This window comes from Thermobia domestica, chromosome 3, assembly GCF_964235325.1.
Source record: "Thermobia domestica chromosome 3, izTheDome1.hap1.1, whole genome shotgun sequence".
NCBI lineage: Eukaryota > Metazoa > Arthropoda > Insecta > Zygentoma > Lepismatidae > Thermobia > Thermobia domestica.
This window is the reverse complement of record NC_137456.1, coordinates 47,117,246-47,137,154: the sequence shown is the minus strand read 5'-3', so window position 1 is coordinate 47,137,154 and position 19,909 is coordinate 47,117,246. Positions and strand designations below refer to the sequence as shown.

The 19,909-nt window shown below is 34.7% G+C and overlaps 1 protein-coding gene across 1 annotated transcript in view; it reads left to right on the top strand.

Moving 5' to 3' along the window:
• Positions 1 to 19,909, top strand: part of LOC145680359 (ecto-NOX disulfide-thiol exchanger 2) — a 71,417-nt gene that overhangs the window by 12,836 nt on the left and 38,672 nt on the right. Inside the window, exons 4-9 of the mRNA XM_081750769.1 lie at positions 17 to 372; positions 2,951 to 3,149; positions 4,782 to 4,907; positions 6,986 to 7,219; positions 9,123 to 9,335; positions 19,055 to 19,161. Of these exons, the coding sequence (XP_081606895.1) occupies positions 17 to 372; positions 2,951 to 3,149; positions 4,782 to 4,907; positions 6,986 to 7,219; positions 9,123 to 9,335; positions 19,055 to 19,161 (1,235 nt within the window). The remainder of the gene's footprint in view (positions 1 to 16; positions 373 to 2,950; positions 3,150 to 4,781; positions 4,908 to 6,985; positions 7,220 to 9,122; positions 9,336 to 19,054; positions 19,162 to 19,909) is intronic.

The window sequence follows — 19,909 nt, the reverse complement described above, 5'->3', positions numbered from 1 at the left end:
TGTCTTTGTGATGTAGGTAAGATTGATTCAGAGGACAAGAGAAATTCCCGAGAGAGCGAAGATGGAGGACGTGATCGTCGTGACAGAGATCGTGATCGAGATCGAGACAGAGACAGAGATCGTGATCGAGATAGAAGGGACAGGAAGGACGAAAGGTGTAAGTCGCAATCGCTGTCGCCGAACGCGAGTGGCCCAGCTCTACCTCCTCAGTCGACAACAGCCCCTGCTACTGTTCCTCCTGGTGGCGCCATGGGGGCTACTACAGCAGCCACCACTAATATGTGGGGTGGCATGATGGGAATGGGGTATACTATGATGGGAATGCTTCCAGGAACTGTAATGGGCGATCCGAGCCTTATGGGAATGGGGCAGGTAATTGTTTAATATTGTCTAGTTGTACTGATAAACTAAATGATATATAGCGTCGACCACAACCTACAGTGGTCCAAGTTACGAGAAAGAAATATTTGCTAGAAATACATCACTTTGAGAGTGAATATTCGACCAACGAGCATGATAAAATTTGTGTGTGAGAACGCATTTTTCGTTATTTTATTTACAGTACTTTTAGCATGCATAATTTTTCTTCAGCATGTGTTAAATTAATAAAGATTACCGTATTGACTGGGCATATCTTAGTATGATATTTTTAGTGTAAAAACAGCCCATCTGCCTCTCATAGGGTATGTGAAGCTGTTAAAAGTATTACTACAAAATACTATTATTAAATATAAATATTTGAGATCGATTACGTGTAGTTTTAACTGAGCGATTAGATTGTGGAAAGGCAGCGTACCCTATAAAATTGATGCATGGCTAAGCTATCTTAGGCACCCGCTGAATTTAATTCCTGGTTCAGTCGCAAAATGCTCTATGTATAATTTCTTTTCTTCGTAACAATTAAAATATATATTAAATTGCATCGTATTAACCAGTATATAGCTTCACTCTTCAAAAATAGTTTATTTCATGCCACACCGGACTAATATCTGTCACTTTCGTGTCGTACTGTGCAGTTGCGTGACGTGTCAAAGTCAGACTGTATAGAAAATAGGTAATGATGATGCGTCATGTTATGGTTTGATATGATTTGACATCTAAACTTTGTATTTTCACTACGCTTCCACGGCGTATTCAAATCAATCAGATTACACACTTCCTATATTCAATACGGAGTTTCAATAATGTTTCAGTGCAAATTAAAATGCCAGATTTCGTTACCTTTTCATATATTCGTGTTATTAATCAACATATTAAGGTCGAGTACTCTTATATATATATATATATATATATATATATTCGATTCACGACGGGAGCTCACGTGGTTCGGATTCCACGTTAATCAGTAGGTCCACGTCTCATATAGACTCGCTGCTGCAAGGGACGTTAAACTCAAAATCAACTCAACTCGTATATATATAAAAGAAATATTTAAAAGGCCTACATTAAATTTTTAACTTTTTAACATTAGAAAAATTACCATATTATGATGATAGCATGCAAAAAAATTAAGGTCTCAAAGAGCAAAGCTATTTTATTCGATCCTACTTTCTAGCTAGATAAGAATTATGATTTAGTATGATTTAAATCTTTGTAAAGAGTAATTGTTAATTTTTCAATTAAAACCTGCTTGTATTATATTCGAATTAATCCGGTATATTGCATTTTATTTAATGTACTCTGTCTGTCTTTGTTATTGTAAAGAAAATTATCACCTGAATAAAATACCAAATTAAATAATTTTTATATTAACATTATTTGGGTGTGAAACGAATTAATGGAAACTCCATTATTTTATATGGGAAAATTTGGTTCGCAGTAGAAGATTTGCTATGGTGCAAGTAATTTTCTAGAACTGAATCGAGTCTCATTAAGTTGAGATAACACTGTGTTTATGTAATAGTGCCTATCGTATAGTATGTTAATTTGTTCCGAAAATTCCCTTTCTCCAAGGCCAGCTGTACTTAACCAGAGACAAAACAGCCAACCGAGTCGAGGTAGGAGAGGATGCAGAGAGAGAGGCATACACCGTATGGATCAGCCACAACGTTGGAGAGACCTTTGTCTAGCTCATGCTTGAGTGAATATGCAGTATGATTATTTGTTTCATTGCTCACAGTGCTGTATCTGTCAATCACAGTGTTAGAGAGAGACCTTTGTCTAGCTCGGGCTTGAGCGAATATGCGGTACGAGGCTTTGTTTTATTGGTCACAGTACTGTATCTCAGTCAATCACAACGTTGGAGAGACCTTTGTGTAGCACGGGCTTGAGTGAATATGCAGTACGATTCTTTGTTTCATTGCTCACAGTACTGTATCTCAATCAATCACAACGTTGAAGAGACCTTTGTCTAGCTCGTGCTTGAGTGAATATGCGGTACGAGGCTTTGTTTCATTGCTCACAGTACTGTATCTCAGTCAATCACAACGTTAGAGAGACCTTTGTCTAGCTTATGCTTGAGTGAATATGGTACGATTCTCTGTTTCATTGGTCACAATACTGTATCTCAGTCTATCACAACGTTAGAGAGACCTTTGTCTAGCTCGGGCTTGAGTGAATATGCGGTAGGAAGCTTTCTTTCATTGCTCACAGTACTGGATCTCAGTTAATCACAACGTTGGAGAGAACTTTGTCTAGCTCATGCTTGAGTGAATATGCAGTACGATTCTTTGTTTCATTTCTCCCAGTACTGTATGTCAGTCAATCACAACGTTAGAGAGGCCTTTGTCTAGCTTATGCTTGAGTGAATGTGCGGTACGATCCTTTGTTTCATTGCTCACAGTACTGTATCTCAGTCAATCACAACGTTGGTGAGACCTTTGTCTAGCTCGGCTGCACTATCCTGTCGTCAAGGTGCAGCCGGCCAAAAACAAGTATGATAGAATTTACTTTTTTTTTTTCGTAAAAGTTACTTTATTTTATTGCTTTTTTTCTCCTTCTCTTGTTTCAGTTTGGAATGATGGGAAGTATGTTACCTGACGGAGCCATGGTGCCAGCAGCACCAGCTGGATCGTTGGTTAAGGAAATAATTCACTGCAAAAGCTGCACGTTATTTCCCCCAAATCCAAATGCTCCACCACCTACGACGCGGGAGAGGCCACCAGGATGTCGGACGGTGTTTGTCGGTGGCTTGCCCGAAAATATTACAGGTAATCATCATCTTGAAGAAAATTATAGCAAACAGTCGAGGAGTTGTTTTCCATAGTGAAGAGTTTATTGTAACCACCACTCTCCTTTATATAAGATTAACGATAACTTGTCCGGCCATATCACACTTTCGCAGTCATCGGCGGTCTAGATTGCGTATTCACGGCACCATTGGCGTCGTGCTAAATCGTTTTGGTCCCTTATCAGCGGTTTCGCCTGTGTAACCCAACCCGTATGTCCCTGTGATACAACTCGCACTGAAATATGATTGTAAACACAGTCTGTAGGTTGTGTTGTTTGTTCAAGTTCCTCCGTCACTTGCACGGCACTCTGTCGAAGATTCTGAGTGACAGTCTGCTTTATTTATTGTTGAGTGGGACCTGTCACTGGAGGTTTTCTTCCGACCACTGCTCCTCTTGGCCAAGTGGTTTTGTAGGCGGCCATCATCTTGGAAATTCTCCCTCGCGATTCACTCATCACACTTCCCACTTTCATCACCACATAACCGAGCGCCAACAATTTGCCCTGTTAGAAATCAGAGCGGTCTCCCATTTTACACTATCACCGTCTGCTCAGCTCACTGTACATTGCCGTTCTACTGGTCCTCACGTAGTATATGGTTCTAACATACCATTCATTTAAAGCTTGGCGCTACGGTTTCTGCCTGACCATTCCCAACCCAGATCTTGAAGTTCTTACGGTAATTACCCTGAACAAGTGCGCCATATTGGACATGAACTTAGTGAAAAAGAAACTACTGCCTTTAACATTCAATAATGTTCACATAGAATTCAATTCATGTTCAAGAACAGCAGACGTAGAGCCAAACAGAGGATGAAGGTTCCGGAAATTGAGGGGAGTCCGACCTTCTTATGTTCGTAAATCATTAACAAAGGTTATATAAAACAAAGGGGCAGAAAAATAGGAGAGCCTGTCCCCCAAAGCTACAGGTCTGATAACCAGTGTAACCATTACTCCAGTCTTTGGATGTCCAAAGATGAATATGAACTCCCGGGAATTTAGATGTGGCATATTGGGAATGTACAAAACTGAAAATGACACTTTATTCAAGAAACATTATACCATGCTTATCTGCAGATAATAACACCGACACAACACAATCATAGGAACTTAAAACTTCTTTATCGATCACCATACACTTCCAAAGAAGAACATATAACTAGATTTAGAAAGAAAGAAAGAAAGAAAGACAAATAAATTTGTAAGGATTACTGGGTAAACTAAGGGAAAAGCTTTAGCGGACCTCTGAAATTATATTATGTAATATCATGATACAAATAAAAAAAAAATGTCTTATTTATAACAACCTAAGGAATAAATATGTTTTTGTGTAATATGATATAATTTCAGTCTTTTTTCTTTCTTTCTTTCTTAATATAGGTTATATATTGGTATAATGTTCTAACGTATATCAAATAATGCATTAGTCAAATACATAAATACCGCAAAGCAAGAGGTTGTAATTTTAATTAATATTTTTGCATTGTTAGTAATATGACAGAATAGAACTATCAAATTCTGTTGTTAAAAGAGTAGAAATCTCAGTGTGATACGGCAATTTTTTTAATACATATAGATTAATGTAGTTTTTGGAATGTTACTTCTATTTTCAGAGGAAATAATCCGAGAAGTATTTGAAAGGTGTGGAGAAATAACGACCATTAGAATGAGTAAGAAGAATTTCTGTCACATTCGGTTTGAGCTGGAGAGCTTTGTGGACACGGCCATTTACTTATCAGGTGCATTTTCTTATTTTTATTATTTCGTATTTCATGTGAGTGTGTATGTTGTAATGAAAAACAGTTTTAGTAAATAATCTATCTTATATTTAAATGAAACCTAGTGATGAGTTTTACTGCTGCGTTTATCAAACTTTTACTGTCTTAACGTGAAAGAAGGAATCGCATATTTTGAAGCTTTTCCTTCCTTCTAGGAGATTATCAATAAATCTCCTACACTGTAGGAGGACTTTAAAGTGATGTATCTCCTCCTTCAACTGAGAATATACTTGTGTACTATGGAAATGAAATCTATATGTTGATGTAACATTGCTCTGGGTACCCTTCATTCTACACCCGTGTTACTTCCCTTTTTATAGGTATTAAGGATCACTGAAAAAGTCACCAACATATTACATCACTATGCGAAACCTATTCATAAATTACCAGAATATTCCAGACCATAGGCGGCCGCAGTGTGAGTGCAGTGGGTGTGCAGCATCCACATCAACTCCGGTCTTCATTTTTCCCATAACAGTTCATCCAGTTTTTAATGTGTGTGCTTTTCTGTGTTTAGCTCATTTTATCCTACCATGTTGCTTTCTATTGAAACGTCGCATGCATTTTGAAGATGTCATTGAGGACCTTCTGGCTATGATTTTATTCAACATAAGAATGTTATAAAGTGTCTGGTACTTGCTGTGCTTACGTAGTTTACATTGTGAAACATGTACTCTTACACACTCAAGTTTTTTCAGATATTTCTTTGAATACATCCATAGTTTACAAATACGTGTATCCATGTATGCAGTTTATTTAAATATGTGCGTAAACATATTTATTACGTACATGTTAGTATTTTTGTTTTACTTAGTCTATAATTATTCCTCAATACACACCCATATTATCAAAATTCTGCATTTGTTACTGTTCCAGACTAGTGAGTACTCGGTTGGAATTGGAGCTTTTCCAATTCAGAAAAACGGTACTATGAATTGATTTTCAATGTTTTATTATTATTATTATTATTATTATTATTATTATTATTATTATTATTATTTTAAATTAAAAGATCAATTCGATGTCTTGAAAATCACTGAATCTTTCTCGAGGCCAAGGATACCTTTGAAGTAAATTGAGTTACCAAATTATAAATACTCCGTCTATGAATTTCTTCATCCAAAAATAATGGACTTGACCTCACTTGAAAACTGTAAAAATCTTCCAGAATTTCAGTCCATTGCAGTTATATTAATAGAAGCACTGGTGAAAATACAGAAATTCACGTGTGAACTATAACGAACTGAATTTCTTCTTCAAACCAATGATTTAAAGTTGCAAGTCACTAGATATGTTAGAATTTTGAGGAGGAGTGTGAAAAATTACTGGGAAGTCCAATATTAGAAAATTTTATGTGCGAGTACTACCAGATTATAATTTATTGATTAGGCAATTTTACATCATGTTACAAAGCTTGATAATCCCAATTGTCATCAAATAAACTGTGATCGAGATTGAGTTTAGGCTTCATAGTCTAATAAAGTAGGATCTTTCAATTTGCTGAGTAAACTTATGGAGCAATTCTACCTTTTTGATGGTGTGCGTAGAGATGGATAAATGCTTAGATAAGCCTGCTATTGTGATCGTAATCCAAACTATGATTAATGTTCTTTAATTGTAGTTTGTACATTCCGTTTAGTTATTTCAATGTAAGTTTGTAGGCATTGACCTGTTACTAAATATATTCCTGAAAGCTTTGATTGTCCAAATAATAATTATTACATTCTATTAAGTTACTTTCTAAATTCATCGTCGATTTAAAAGCTGCTTTAATACCATATTGATCAGAAACCTTCTAAAGTCTGCAAAAAAGATTTGGCCATAATGGAAAAGAAATCCACTTTATTTATTTATTTATTTATTTATTTATTTATTTATTGTTTTATTTATTTATTTTTAATTTTACATATCAGCGTATTATATAAGAAAAGAAAACCGTAATTTCTTCTCTATTTTTATCGGATACTGATTGTGGACAATTACGTATTGAAATGTTTTATTTGTCGTTTAATTTTTTCTCGTACATCGTTGTTTCACAGGGTATAGAATAAGACTGGGGAGCCATACAGATGCTCCTAACACAGGCAGACTGCATGTCGATTATGCTCAAGCAAGAGACGACCTGTATGAATGGGAATGTCGGCAGCGGCAGCTTCAAAGGGAACAACGACACAGGGAACGCTTGGAACAAGAGCGTCTTCGACCACCATCACCTCCGCCTGTGGTCCACTACACAGATCATGAGGCTCAAGCTATCGCCGAGAAAATTAAAGGTTTGTTGCTGTTTTGTACTTTCTGTGATCAAGTGTATGTACATTACAGAATTATTCTTGTATTTAAAATAATAATAATTTAACACCATTGCTATGTAATCCTCGGTGGAAGACCGGCGAATGTATTCAGTTATAATCCGACAGTGATTGTAAACTAAAGCCTCACAAATTAGAATCGGAAACAGAAAAGAAAAAGCGAATTATTTATTAATGAAGCATACAGAGCATAAGGATTAAATTTTTGCCAATATAAGGGGAGTTGTACATAGCAGTAGTGTGTGTTTCATGCTCATGTACAGTCTTACAGTTTGAGCACTTAAGAGTCTTCATCCCGGCGAAATTAAAATACCGCTAATTTTACAGTAATTATGTGATATCTTCAAATAGATAAAAGATAATTGAAATATGGAACAAGAGCGCCCTAGACAATATTATTTTGCGTGAGGTACCGTTATCACAAGTCACCTAGTGGCTTTCCGTTTTCAGCTGTTTAGAAACGCGAAAATAAATGCCGATTTTCAAAATGGCTCGAAATCGAAAGCAGATAAGTGACTCGTGATAACGATTTCTTATGTAAAATAATATTGTCTAAGGCGCTCTTGTTCCACATTTCGATTATCTTTTATCTATTTGAAGATATCACATAATTACTGTAAAATTAGCGGTATTTTAATTTCGCCGGGATGAAGACTCTTAAATATCAATTGTCCACTTTTCTGGATGCGTCAAAAGTTCTCGAACGATAGGTCATGTTAAGGTTCAAGGGTTAAGGCTTCAAGGAAACTTTGAACTTTGTAACGAATTTGTTATAATTTGTTTTTAATCCATTCAAGCATATAAAAAAATTAGAACTACTGTCAGATAAAATGTGGGAATATATATATATATATATATATATATATATATATATATATATATATATATATATATATATATATATATATATATATATATATATATATATATATATATATAAGACTCTAGTCGTTAGACAAATATGAGGGAGGATCAGAAACTAAGGTTACAAGGCCGATATTTCTAGAGTTTCGTCTGTTATAAAGGAATGAGGAATGTGCGGTAATTTTAATATATGGAGTTGGCAACTTGGCAGAGTTTCAGCCACCCGTCACCTACAGCGCTAGTTGTAGGTAAACACAAATGGCGACTCGTTTGGAAAACTGGTCTCGTCAGGAAGTCTGCTCAGTTATTCGATTTCTGTGGGCGAAACATGTAACCGCGGCTGAAATTCACCGGCAGCTGGTAGAGGTTTACGGGGAGACTGTAATGTCTCGTCAACATGTCGCAGAATGGTGTCTCAAGCTTACGGCTGGTTGAGAAAATGTCACCGACGTGGAGCCCAGAATACCACCACGCTGTTAAAGTAGTTTCACTGGGACATCATCGACCCTTCTCCCCCCTACAACCCAAACTTCGCTTCAAGCGACTTTCACCTGTTTCTGCACTTGAAGGAATACCTAGGAGGCCGGTCTCTTCGCTTCAGACGAGGAAATGAAACACTTCATGATAACGTGGCCGAACACGCAAGGACAGTATTTTTACCACAAGGGAATCTTCCAACTCATCCCATGATGCTACAAGTGCCTCAACTGATACGGAAATTATGTCGAAAAATAATCTGATATATGTACTATCTGTTGCTGTATAGGTTGTATGGAATAATATATACACGTTTCAGTGCAGGCTTTGTAACTTTACTTTCTGATCACTCCTCGTATTTAGAGTCGTCGCCATGTCAACCTGGCGCCCCGGATTTTTCGAGCTCTGTACGGCTTCATTAAAAACAGAAAGCAGTGCAAATACAAAAAATTCGACTAGATAATCGATTACACTATATATATAAAATTTTTCAGATATATAACCTTTTATTTTCTTGTATTTCTAGGAGACGATTCGTTCATAAAGGCTGTGCAGGTGGTGATTACGTGGCTGGAACGAGGGGATTGCAACAAACGCAATGCCAATCAATTTTATTCGATGATTCAGTCGACCAACTCTCATGTGCGACGGCTGATGAACGAGAAGGGTCAGTACGAAGAAGAACTCCAGAGGGCCAAAGATCTCATGAAGCAAAGGATGCAGGGCATTCTTATGCAGTGTAAGTAAAGCTTTATCGAGAACTGTCAGACGGCACAGGCAGCAGATGCTCGACGGAATTCTGCGTAAAAGTATCTGATAGGATGCTGATTTCATTGTGGGTCTATTAAGAGAGACAAATCTTGTAAATCTAGTGCTTCTTGCCAGTTGGGGAAGTGATAATTATAGCATGAAAACAGTATCCTGTCATTTACGTTCATATGACACAGTAAGTACCATAGGATGTAAATTTGGAAACTACAGCGCTGTGCATTACGACCTAGTAATTGCGTAATGCTTTACTTGGTACTTGTAACATCAGGTCAGCATGCAGTGGCGATTACGTATGAAGGGAAGATCCGTGGAAACTTTTTTTATTTTTTTTTCTTTCTAATTTTACGATAAACAAAATAATTTACAGTCTAAGAGAAATTATGAACTTACCTAACTTCCGATACGAGTAAACCGACTTCAGTACAATTTCTGTGACTTTGAGAAAATGTTATTGAATTATTATTTAGCGCAGAGCTGAATTCACTTGCAGATTGAGATTTAGTAGTTTTTGGCATTGATTAGCGTTATGAGGACAAGTTAGGAGATAACCAAATTGCTTTTTGGGTTGCAACGCTATAATGTATGTATTGTAATTGAGAACTTAGGAAATTTTGTTATAGGTATCTGAGGTTCAACAAACTCGTAGATTCAAGGCTGCAGCAAAGCTTTTTTTTTTCTTTCTTTCTTTCTTCACTCAAATCAAAATAGTGATAACTCTTCCTATAAGGACTGTTTTATACATGGTACAGTCAAAAATGAATTGAGCATCAGCATTTAGTATATATATATAGAAAGCGTAAATGCTCGTTCTTCGCATGGAAAGAATAGCTTTGTGAAAAATTTTTGAACTATCCCACTAGCCCCTAAAATTTCAGTCGAAGTGAACTGATAAAAACCATCTCAACCCAAGTGCTGTATTCAGAAATTTATTTCTAGCTGTATAGATTTTTTCTTTTCTTTTCTTTTTTTTTTTAAAAAAAAAAACAAATCCTCTTACCCCCATTCAAAATATTCAAAGTGTAATGATTAAAAAAAAAAACAGAGCTAATGATGATCAAAACTTCTTGTAAACGGTTAAACCGTTAGCTCACTTTTGCCATTTTGTGATTACAAAATAGGAAATTAAAAATATTATTAAAAGAGTGCGTGTCTTCCTCCCCCCCCCCCCCCCCCCCGTGGAAGTTAAATTTTCGAAAGCTCTATAGGGGAGCTAGCAAGAGAAGGTCTGTGACAGCTCGCAGTGACGTTGCCACTACTCACATGTCAAGGTTTTTTTCGGTGCATCAATATTGGCAATTTAATTAATAGTGTAAGGCAGAGTAACCGTGGTTGGTAATACTAGTACCAAGGTAGGAGCTGCATTATCCCTCCGCATATGGTAAGAAACTCAGAGACCATCTCTTGTTGGCCCTGCTATAGGAGATATCATCATCATCATAGGTATTCTGCCAGTATTAGGTCACTTGCTGCAATTGAGAAGCTACCATGCTCCACGGTCTTCCGCTAACTTCTCCGTTTTCACGTACAATTTTTCTATTTTGACATCGTCCTTTAGTTGTAGTCTCCTTCGCCCCCTCCCTCTCTTTCCTACCACCATATCTTCCAGAACGTCTCTCATGATACAGTTCCTACTTAACCAATATCCCAACCACTTTCGCTTCCTCTTCTTAATAATGTTTAAATCGTTCTTTCCTCCCCCACCATTTCTAACTCCCTCTCATTTAGCTCGATCCAGCTAATTCTCTCCATTCTCACCACACCCACATTTCGAAAGCTTCCAGTCCTTTTTGTGTAATGTTCATGTTTCTGACCCATACAGAACAATACTCCACACGAAGCATTTTATGAGTGTTTAACTCTTTGTTCAAGATGCCACAAAATATTATTTTCTTTCTCCTAAAGACTTCTTTCGCCATTCCGATCCGTGTTTTTATTTCACGTTCACACTTTATATCACTACTAATAAGACTCTTCACGTATCGAAAACTAGTCACCTGTTCTGTTTTCTCCTTCCTGCCCCCCCCCCCCCTTCTATATTTGACACTGACCGCTTTGTTGCAATCACCATGGCTTCTGTCTTTCTAACATTTATTTTCATCCCATGTTCTTTACAGATGTTCCTCAAGTTTTCTAAGATCTTATTGATTTTCTGTCAGATTCCACAACAAGCACCGTATGATCAGCATATTTTTAATAAGAAGTTTATATTCCGAGTTCCATCTGCCAGGTTTGAGAAGCTCGTAAGATGATATTTCCTTTTTTAAAAAAAAAAAAAATCTTCCGTTTTCCGTCTCCATTTCCGCAGGATACGCATTTTAGTGAGAGTGATACGGTAAGAACCCGTTCGAGATAGGTACCAATCATAATCGAAAATTCATTTCAAACGGTTCAGCTGTTTTCGTATGATATGATCACAAGCAAAATCATTTTCATATTTATTTATACGATTTACAGATAGGTCTGAAGTTTTAATACCTGTTAATTTAATATATATATATATATTAAGTCAGTTGTTACTACATTCGAGTACAATGTAATACAATTAGACATTACAATAAATCTTCTCTTCATCGTATTGCCACGGAATTATTGAAGTAGTGTTACTGGTTGTTTCACGGTTTAAAAAAAAAAAATCTTTTTAATACTTAGTTATGAAAATGAACAATACGAGCAAGGATATTCTAAGTTGATAGTCAGGTAAAATTGTACATCGATGATGCCCTTTGTTGAAGATAACAAAAAAATGTAATAGCATTATGATATGAAGGTAAGAGAAAATGAAAGTAATGTCTCTCAGAAAAGCTAAAAACGTCGGAATGAAATGAACTTATTTTTACTGTGATGAAGTAAAATATTAGTCTTACATCTTAAAAAGCTGATGAAACATTTTTCAGATTAGGATATATTTATTATCTCTCCTAGATCTTTCTGAAAACTATTCAGTTGGATACAAACTTGTTCTGCAAGTAATGAGTTGAAGAAAAGTACATGAAAAGTTACAATTGATATTATTGTTTAGACTAGATTCTTTTTCTCAACAGTTCATGTAGAAATCTTTATCTGGTAGAAACATTATGTACTGAGCAGAATAAATTGATAATCATTTTACTGTTCCGTATCCTATTATAGACTAGTTCAGAAAAGCATGTTAGAACGTCTGATTAAAACGCCGACAACTGTCAACATTTAGAAGACATAGATAAGGAAAAAAAGGTCTTAGATATATATGGTAATTACGTAGGAAGTAACAAAAACCCTTGAAAATATTTACACTATAGTCCGCATCACCTGAGTATGGCGTCAGCCAATAAGCTCGCAGTGCGTTGATTCTAATCCTTCAGTGAGGAATTTAATCTTTCGTAATTGATTTTGTTCATAATTGTGGTCATTTACGAATGGTTAGATACCTCACTAAAGATTTGGCAACAGCGCACTGGAAGTTTATTGGTTGACGCCATACGTCAATTCGAGTGACGCAGTCTATAGTAAACTCCTTAAGTTCTTGAGGCTTCACAATATACAAATCGTATATTCTCTTCAAATCTGTATACTGTAAAGGCTTAATAATTTAGTGTTTACTAGTGTGTGTATTTTCAGTCGTGTACGTTATTTCCTATATAATTAATTTCCGTTCATCTAAGACTTTTCCTTTTCATCTATGTCGTGGCAATGCTGGTTGCGTATTTTTTGAGTTTGTTTATAGAACTGCTCTTAAAGTTCTATATTAAATAGTAAATTGATAGTAGTTCGTAATTGAAGAGCATGTCAAGATATTGGACAAGTCTTGTCTTTCGAATTCATTAAATCGAAATACAGCAAAGCAGATCTGGAATATTGCGAAAACTTGATAACTTACCAAAGCTTAGTAAAGTTTTCTTGTTAGAAGTACTTTGTTTCTTTGTTTAAAATAAATTAATTAATAAATAAAAGGAATTAGCACACCAAAACAGTAATTAAGAAAATGTTTCCCTTTTTAAAGTGAAAATACATAATGTAAAGTGGGAATTGATTCAACATGTAGAAAAAGAATTTAAGAGAAGACAGCTGATCTTAATTGTATACTCATGTCCAAAAAAGGGGACCACCGTTCACTGCAGATGTCTGCAAAAAGTTATTTTTTTACTCATCATACTGGACTTTGATGATGAGTCATTTTCATAACTTTGCTCAGCAACTCACAAGATAATAATAATAATAATCTTGACGTACTTAACTGTACTTCGTAAATTTCAGTCTTGACGTCATATTCATCCATATAAATATCGTAATTTTTTCGTAGTCTAATATTTGAGGCCTAGTTTTCACTAAAAAATAATTTAACGGAAGATAAAACAAGAGAAATCATAACTCATACTGTGATGAAAATAATTCTTTCAGTATTTCACCATTCGTTGACTTAATAATATATTTCATAAATACTTAAAACTACAAAACAAACTGCTACAGACACTTCAACAAATACATTTGCTGTTTCTAAATTGAGAATAGTAGCGCTGTATTATTCCTAATGCAGTCAAATCTCTCGTAAATTGACTATTCACAATTCCTTCGAAAATCATTCAACATTGAGGACTTTAATTTATATAACAGTTCGTGTACGCTTACGAGTTTGCAAGATACCGTTCTAGTGAAAGGTTTGCAAGAAGTTATTGAACGTCAAAAGTATTCAGTTTTAGGGAAATTTATTCTACATAGATATTAATCATCAACAAGAACAATTATTTTAAAAAATTCGTTATGTTAGGCCGAATAGTTTAGTATTTTAGTATTTCTTACGCTAGGTTGCCATGCTGCAAGAATCTTGTAGCTGTCATTAAAAAAATCTTGCAACCCGATCTTTCTATTTACTGTTTACATATTACAACTTTCTAAAAGCAAGAAAGATATCATCACCCATGCAGCATTGCACTCTAGTGGACAAATAATGAATCTCATTAAAAACGTGTATTTTGGCACACCCCCTCCCCCTCCAAAAGAATCCGTCGTTTCGAAGAGGGCGACACTGTTTTTTTTTTTTTCCTTATGTCAGTGGGAGGGCGATAGCAGGTAGCAAGCAAGACGACCCAGAAAGTTGAACATAGTTTGACTCCTTGCAAAATGAAAAAAATGTTGCATGTCCCTTTCAAGATTATTTTTACATTGAGAAATATTCTAGGATTGCAAGATATTTTTAAATAACAACTACAAGATTCTTGCTGTATGGCAACTTCGCTTTATACGTGAGATTTCGCATCAGAAAATTCGTTCTTGTTAAATATTCGTCAAAATTAACGAATATAAATTTATAATTTACAAAGAAAGGTGGGTGTTCATTTTTGTACATGATTGTACAATTGTGGTACATTAAATCATAAGTAGCTTCTCAAAATGACTAGTATTAGTTTCTGTAGTATAAAAAAAGTGCTGGATGGTGTTGAATTGCTTGTTAATATATATACATATATAAGTATGTAATTATTATGTGTTTCAAGTATTTTTATTGAGACTTGGTGAGAGCAGACTAAAGGCTATTTTTTCTTTATCGATGATATTTCATGTCAATCATCTGAATTAGTGGTGAGTAGCTAGTAAGCAGATAACTGCATATATGCACTCTTGTCTCCATTGGCTGTTTATATGTAAACTATGAGGAGATTGACGGGAAATGATACACTTTTGCTCGGAATTTGAATTTGATTCCAACTTTTCGTCTCGTAAGTAATTAGTCAGTTTAGATGAGGCTCTACCGCATACAACAAAAATCATTCGTCTGCAATTTGCCATTATTTTGAGAGAAATTTAATCTACAGTTCTCATAGTACATGTTATCACTTGCCGAAATTCAAACTGAATTACTGTCCTCCGATTCCTCATTATCGTCATTCTGTTACCATTTCTAAGTACCTTGCTGCGTACTGGTATCTTCACTACAATTCCCTATCAGTTCTTTCTCTTGACTAAAGAAATGTTTTCTTTAACATTGTGTTGCAGGCTTATAGATTTTCTCAAGAAATATCTCGTTCAACGGCGAAATAGCTTCTCGGTGCAATATATAATAATTGAAAAATGGCCACATGAAATAAAATAATCTTGAGTCAACAAACGTATAATAACGTAACATTATTTCTAGGTTAAATGAAATTATTATTCCACATACGAAGAGAATATGTGGCATTTATAGTTGAAAATAAGAGAGATATCCAATCGTAAGTTTATAGGCCACTTCAAAATAATATTAAATATTACCTGGAAGCAATCTCCATTCATAGTAACTACAAAACTTAGTGAACACTTTCTCTTTTTCCAATTCCCATTAATCGAAATGTCATTTCATTGTTTTTCACTTTTCCCATTGATTTTCTGCACTTATGACACACAGACTAATGTTTACGTGATATATATTTTTATATATATATGTATATATCATTTATATGTAGATATATTTGTGTGAGATCACTCCGTCTTTATGTAGTCGAATGTTAAATTTCGTAGGATAATACTCCAATACAATTTAGTTATATGGTTTGCTAAGACGATTGATGTTACTTCGTTTATTACTCCATTCCGTTATGAAGACTCGATACACATTTCCTATAAATGTGAATCGTATAGATGTCAGCACCTGTCAGTGACAACCACCTGATTACTTGGAGGCCAAGGTCAGGGTGGTTACATAATAACCAAGACTGCTATTACAGAAAGTAACCAGAACTCTATATCAACTTGATTTTTTTCTACAGATGTTTAAATAAAATCACGTAACAATTGACACTGTAATATTTTTCGAATTTTTTCCTTTCTTGTACACTTAACCACATCCCATACAGCATCTTGAGGTAAATGAGCCCTTGTGCACTCCATGAATGAACAAATAGTGCACCAGTTAGGAGCCGAGTGGATGTTAAGTACATTAGCCTTCAGTAGTCCATACCTTACACGCATTAACTATCGAGAGATGCGCGGCAAAGTCGCAATTTTAATAGCAAAGGTATGCGAAGCAAAATTAACAACAGTCTTGTAGTTAAATATCTCAATTTTCGACTTCATTTAACAACTTCTTTAATGACTGTTCATGTTCGAGCAATTTTTTGAATCTCACGTGCAATACTTCTGAGTCCTTTCGTGAATATGTTAACAATAATATAAAATGGATTGTTTGATGGATGGATTTTTCATTACTTTCAGGACGTAATATCAGACTTTTCCTAAGAAAAGCCGCAGATCACTTATTTTGGAGTAACATGTGATATGTCTCTTCTGCTGGGACTTCGTAAAATGATTAAAACGATAAATTTGATAATGAGAATATTTAAGATTGGTGTAAAGGGACAAGTTTTGCCGATAGATGTCACTACAGCCTTCGTATCCCTCTCATATATTTTTTGCCTTTCACAAAAATTCATGATTCATTTACAAATTTCAACCTAGAAACTCCAAATTTTTAGAGAAGGAACTTCATAACATATCGAAGGCAAGAATCCGTGCCGATTTTTTATTTAGAATTTTCTTCATTGTTGAAATGGCTTGATTGTTAAAATGGACATCCAAACCTTTAACAATATAACTGTTTGAGATATTTAACAATATTACTACATAAAACATTGTAGTAATATAATAATGGAATAAAAATACTGTAATCATAACTTTACCATTTAAATCTAGTATTTGTTCTTACTGACTGACTGAAATGAGGCAGTCATCTTCATGACAAATTAGTTTTCATATTATAGTGTTACTTGTCTAGGTGGTGTAAATTATTTCGAAAACCTAAAATCTACGTTGATGTTTCGTAATGTAACAGATTTATAAATTATAAAACATATTTACCTGTTTAACTAATTGGAAACCTGCATTGGCTAGGAGGTTTAGATGAATATCGTCTATTTGATAATCATTAAAACCGAAGTCAGAATTGAAAACAAAAATATTTTCTTGAAGTTCAATATATGTAACACTAACTTGTAAGAATAAAAATATAAAACACTAAGAATAAAAATAGAACTTCCTTAAAATGAAAATATTTTAATAAAATTTGAATATAATTTAACTGGTCCCCAATATATGTAGAGCCCCAAAATTAAAATACCACTACACTTCACTTGTCTACCATATTCTATGCTTTAATGATTTACAACCAGTTAAGTCGAGTTGTGTCTTGGCAATAATGACATAAGAATGAATCAATGAATTAATAGTACTATTAAATAATATAAGTACTATTAAAAAAGGAAGTGATAAAATCACGTTTTAAACATTTTAAGAATATAAATTAAATTAACAATGTTTTGTTTAGAAGTATAGTTCAGATGGTTGAGCTTATTGTTCAGAGATATCTAAATCTACGTTCAAGTAACTGTCATTTCTGAAATTCATAAATATCTTGTTTGAGATGCAGTCGGCTAGTACGGGTAATGTTTAATATTGTAAAATCTAAAGGAACACATAATAGTCCATCTTAAAAATGGTATAACCACGATTCTATACTGATCACTCACTAAATAAAGATATTTAATTTATCTTCTGTACATTGAATATCTCGTTGATGTGAGTTTGACTGAAAACTTTAGTGTTATACTTAGGGTCCACTAAGATAGTTTTCAGTGATGATCCATCTATTCTTAAACTTCTGTTGTTCCTCTTGTCCAGTTTCATGAGTGTCCTGTTTGTTTCCTAACGATTAGAGCATATAGTTGTTATGTCTTCTTATGAATTTGACGTAAGACGTTCAGAGTTGTGAAGAATGATGACAATTTTTTTGAAGTTAAAAAAGAACTAAATTGTTCCTGGCGACGTGATTTTAGTAACTCTTCTCGGGCTATGAGCCAGGTGAAGATATTGAAATCCGACGTTTCAAATGCAGACATCGCATTCATTTTCACTGATTGTAATGATGTTATTACAATCCCTAAAGATGAATGAGATGTCTGCGTTCGAAACATCAGATGTATATACTTTCACCTGGCTGATAGTTCGAGAAGAGTTACTAAAATTTGTTCGACTTACCGGAAATTACACCAAAATTATGTTGGCCGATATTTCGTAAAGTGGGTGGGTTAGCGTAATAAAAGATGATCTAATTCTACAGATCGTAGACATTAAGGTTGTAGAATTTCAAATATCTCTTAGTACAAGTTTCAACGTACTATACTCCATATTATTGTGTGTCGTGTTCGTCACGTAACTTGGAAATTCTGTTGGGCTTCTTAAGAATTCGTGAAAGTTTCATCAAAATCGGTTAAATAATTATCACGGTCATCATTATATATTTATATTAAAATCGGAAGATAAGGAAAAAAGTCGGTGAGTTGAAAGAAAGCTTAATGCATATAAACAAGCCAATGTGAGAAAAAGGGGGATCTACCTATGTATGGCATATTACTACTATAAGCAATAACGTTAGTTACTCTATTAACTTGAAAGAAACAACCAGTACTTTTAAGTAATCCTTTTTCCGTCTTCTCTTTTTTTATTTATTCGCAATTTCTTATGTTTAGTAGTTGGCTATGGGTTCCTCTTTTAGTTACGTGTCATGAGTTGTGTGTGTGTTTGTATATACCAAGTGACAGGTAAATCATTTTAAAAACAACCAACACAGTAATTGTGAGGTGAAAATAAAAGAGAAAAAGAAAAATACCAAAACAAAACAAATCATCCCGAAAGGCATTTTTCCCCCTTTAGTTTCTAACTATGCTTGTCTTTTCACTGAAGTTGGTCAGATTGAGAGGGTTTTCATGGCCGCCAGTCACCAGAAGGTTTGGGACCATTTCACCAAAGCCCAGCGAAAGAATATAGACATGTGGAAGAAGCAAGCTGCGGTATGTACTTAGTCGGGCAGTGAGCTCTGTGAATATCATGTATTTTGTATTAGGAAAAGCAAGACCAATGATTACATTATTAAGAAAACGATATTACGCTTTTGATAATACATTTACACATAAACGAAAGTTGATTTAAAAAAATATATGGAGAACATTATAACTAGTTATGTGAAACACTAAGGTAATGATTTTTTTTTTTTTTTTTAATAGAAGGCATTATTTCTTTTAGCTTCAGATAACTCCTAAAATTTGTGTTTGTTTTCTTTGTAGATGAGACATAATGGACAGTCAGAATTTCATCCTGCTCCGTCAGTGATTTTGTTTCTTTACACTTTTGGGATTATGTTAGCCACATCAAATTGTAAAAAAATTTCCTTGTTAATATTAGATAAGTTCTCTGGTTTATTTTATCGCTAGCTGAAATGCCCGTTCTTCGCACGGGGAGAATAGGTTTATGGGAAATATTTGAATCCCCTTTTGCCTTAAAATACTTATTTTAATGAAAGTGTAATAATAAAAATGCAGAAGATACTCTACTTTAGGCATAAACATTGAAACACCCTACTACCACAGAACACACCTTTAATAAAATTGATATGATTTTTTTAAAAAAAGCTTGAAGTTGGTACTATCTTCAAAAAGTAATATCAAACGGATCAGACGTTTTCCCGACCCGAAAATTCGACACAAATGTCACTCATTTTTGATATTTTATTTTTCACTTATCCCCACCCTCACTCCCATC